At 30.3% G+C, this 2636-nt stretch overlaps 1 protein-coding gene across 1 annotated transcript; it reads right to left on the bottom strand.

Moving 5' to 3' along the window:
* Positions 1–231: 231 nt before the first annotated feature.
* LOC107022275 lies at positions 232–2094 on the bottom strand. The gene is made up of 2 exons (XM_015222935.1): positions 1826–2094; positions 232–469 (listed from the first exon to the last, which is right to left on the bottom strand). The coding sequence occupies exons 1-2, from the start codon at positions 2092–2094 to the stop codon at positions 232–234; spliced, it is 507 nt and encodes a 168-aa protein (XP_015078421.1).
* Positions 2095–2636: the final 542 nt, after the last annotated feature.

Below are 2636 nucleotides of genomic sequence, written 5' to 3'. Positions count from 1 at the left end.
CATAATAAGTTCGAGTCTTATAAGCCTCTCCAGGAAAATATAATCCCTTTGTTCAGGTACCTTTAGAGTATATTCCAAGGTTCATTGCTTCTCTGAATATCAGAGTTCTCTAAAATAAATATAATTTCTTTCGTTGCCGTTTCTTCTGAAACTCTGACTAGGTCAGTTTCTTTAGCTAAAGAGGCATAGGTATTACCTTGCTCTTTTTTCTGCAAATATGCCTGAATTTGTTCATATAAATGAACTATCTTTAGGAATATCCTTAAGATTTATAGAAGATGAAGTTGATGAAGAAGTTTCGCCAATCTTTGATTTAATCAGAGTCTTACTTCCTAACTGTATAACAGGAAAGGAAGAGTCGTATGACGACCTTGTTTCTTGTGAAGAAGAGGATGATCTTCCTCTTCCGCGATTTCTTCCTCCACGACCACGCACTTGTGACCATGGCGGAGGGTCAGTACCTCCCATGCTGCAAAGTTGGAACAAATTGATTAGTATAAATCCGAAAAATATCCGGAAATATCTAGTTCCCAGTCATTATCTGCAAGGGAAAGGTCAGAAAATGGTGACCCTTGTATAAAAAAGTCTAAAACCAAATCATCGATAATTATATCAAGAATTTTCTCTTTTAAGTCTTCATTTAAAGGTAAAACTCTCAAAATTGTTATAAGAGTTTTATCACCAAGAAAATAATGATAAGTAGACATGCTTAACAAATAATTTAGGAAGACAAGAATTCTCTTGATAGAAAGTCAGGAATTGAATTATCAGTTCCTTTTTTATACTGAATTTCAAAGTCGAACGGAGCTAATTGTGCCTGCCACCTAGCAAACATTAACTTTGAAATATCATGTTTAAAATCTTTATCAAACATATATTTGACTGATTGAGCATCAGTTCTAATAATAAATTTTTGATTATATAAATCATCCTGAAATTTTAAAACATATTTAACAATACATAACATTTCATGAGCAACAGTCGCATATTTGCGCTGGGATTCAGACCATTTGCCTGAATGAAATCTAATAAGATATTCAATTTTATCACGGGGATTAATCTGCTTTAAAATTCCACCATAACCAATATTAGAAGCATCTGTCTCCAAAATTTTAACCAATTTGGATTTGCTAAAGTAAGACATGGCAAATATTTGACTCTTTGCTTTATAGATTTAACTAATTCAGTAAGATCATTATTCCAAGGTAACATTTTACCTTTCTTTAACCTGTCAGTTAAAGGAGCAAGATCTTTAGATAAATTTTTATAAAATGGAGAAATATAATTTAAACTGCCCAAAAATCATTGCAACATAGTTTTATCAGTAATTTCATTAGGAAATTTTGATGCAAAATCAATGGATCGCTGAATAGGAGTTATTTTTCCTTGACAAATTTGGTGACCCAAAAATCGCACATCAGTCTGAAAAAGACTCATTTTGGTTTTAGATATAACTAAACCATTTTGTATAGCAATATTTTTGAAAATATCAAGATGTTTAATATGAGATTCTAATGTTTTAGAATAAACAAGAAATCATCTATATAAACAATTATAAAATCCATATAAGGGTTAAAAACATCATTCATAATTTCCTGAAATTCAGAGAGAGCATTTTTCAAACCAAATGGCATAACGTTCCATTCGTATTGACCAAATGGACCATTAAACACAGTTTTATAAGTATTTCCAATAACCTGATTTTAAATCAAATTTAGAAAATATATTAGCATCATATAATCGTGAAAAAAGATCCTTTTTATTTGGAATATGATATCTAATCCATTTTAAAACTCTGTTCAAAGGTTTATAATTTATTACTAACCTGGGAACACCTCTTTCTTGTTCTGCAGCGTTATTAACATAAAAAGCAGTACAAGACCATGGAGATTTAGAGGGTTTTATGAGTCCCTTTTGTAATAAACTATCAATTTCTCTTTTACAGGAATCAACCAATTCAGCATAAATCTGACAGGGGCGAGATTTCGTAGGAATATCTGATTCATCAAAAGAATCTTCATACGATAAGGTTACAATATGCTTTTTCCTGTCCCATAAAGCATTTGGATGATCTGCACAAATATCGGCTGCCATTTTTCCAGAAATCAATTTATTTTTTCTTGTACTTTAGGAGATTGTAAAGATTCTGAAATATTCAGACTATAAATTTCCCTTTGTAAAGACTCAATATGTTTTTGTTTTAAATGAATTAAAGAGTTAATATCTCTAGTAACTGGTTCAGTTATAAATTCAAAATTAATGGTATTACCATTATAATTTGCTGTAAATCCTTTTGCATTTAATTTAGAAAAGGGATAAATAGCATTAATAAAAGGAGTACTAAGAATAATTGGCGGATATAATTGATTTTTAACCAGAAAGAAAAAGTGTGGAATACAAACCTTACTCTGGCAAATACAAGTATTAGACAATATATATTTTATGTCTAAAGCATGATTAGAAGCAGACTTAACAATATGAATTGTTTTTTCAAAAAATCTTGAAGGAATTAGTCCATCCTGAATACAACTAACATCAGCACCACTATCAATCAGAGCAATACTTGTAATTATAAAATCATTATTAATCAGAATGGTGCAATTTATATACCAACGATGAGCAGTAACAATTTGCAT

Source organism: Solanum pennellii, chromosome 6, assembly GCF_001406875.1.
Source record: "Solanum pennellii chromosome 6, SPENNV200".
NCBI lineage: Eukaryota > Viridiplantae > Streptophyta > Magnoliopsida > Solanales > Solanaceae > Solanum > Solanum pennellii.
This window is presented reverse-complemented; position numbering and strand designations above follow the sequence as displayed.

What these genes read in the sequence shown, in the direction of transcription:
- LOC107022275 (XM_015222935.1), bottom strand. Translation starts at nt 2,094, where the DNA reads ATGGCAGCCGATATTTGTGCAGATCATCCAAATGCTTTATGGGACAGG. An exon ending in CAAGAAAGAGGTGTTCCCAG is followed by an intron (nt 470 to 1,825) that starts GTTAGTAATAAA and finishes CCAACTTTGCAG; the next exon opens with CATGGGAGGTACTGACCCTC.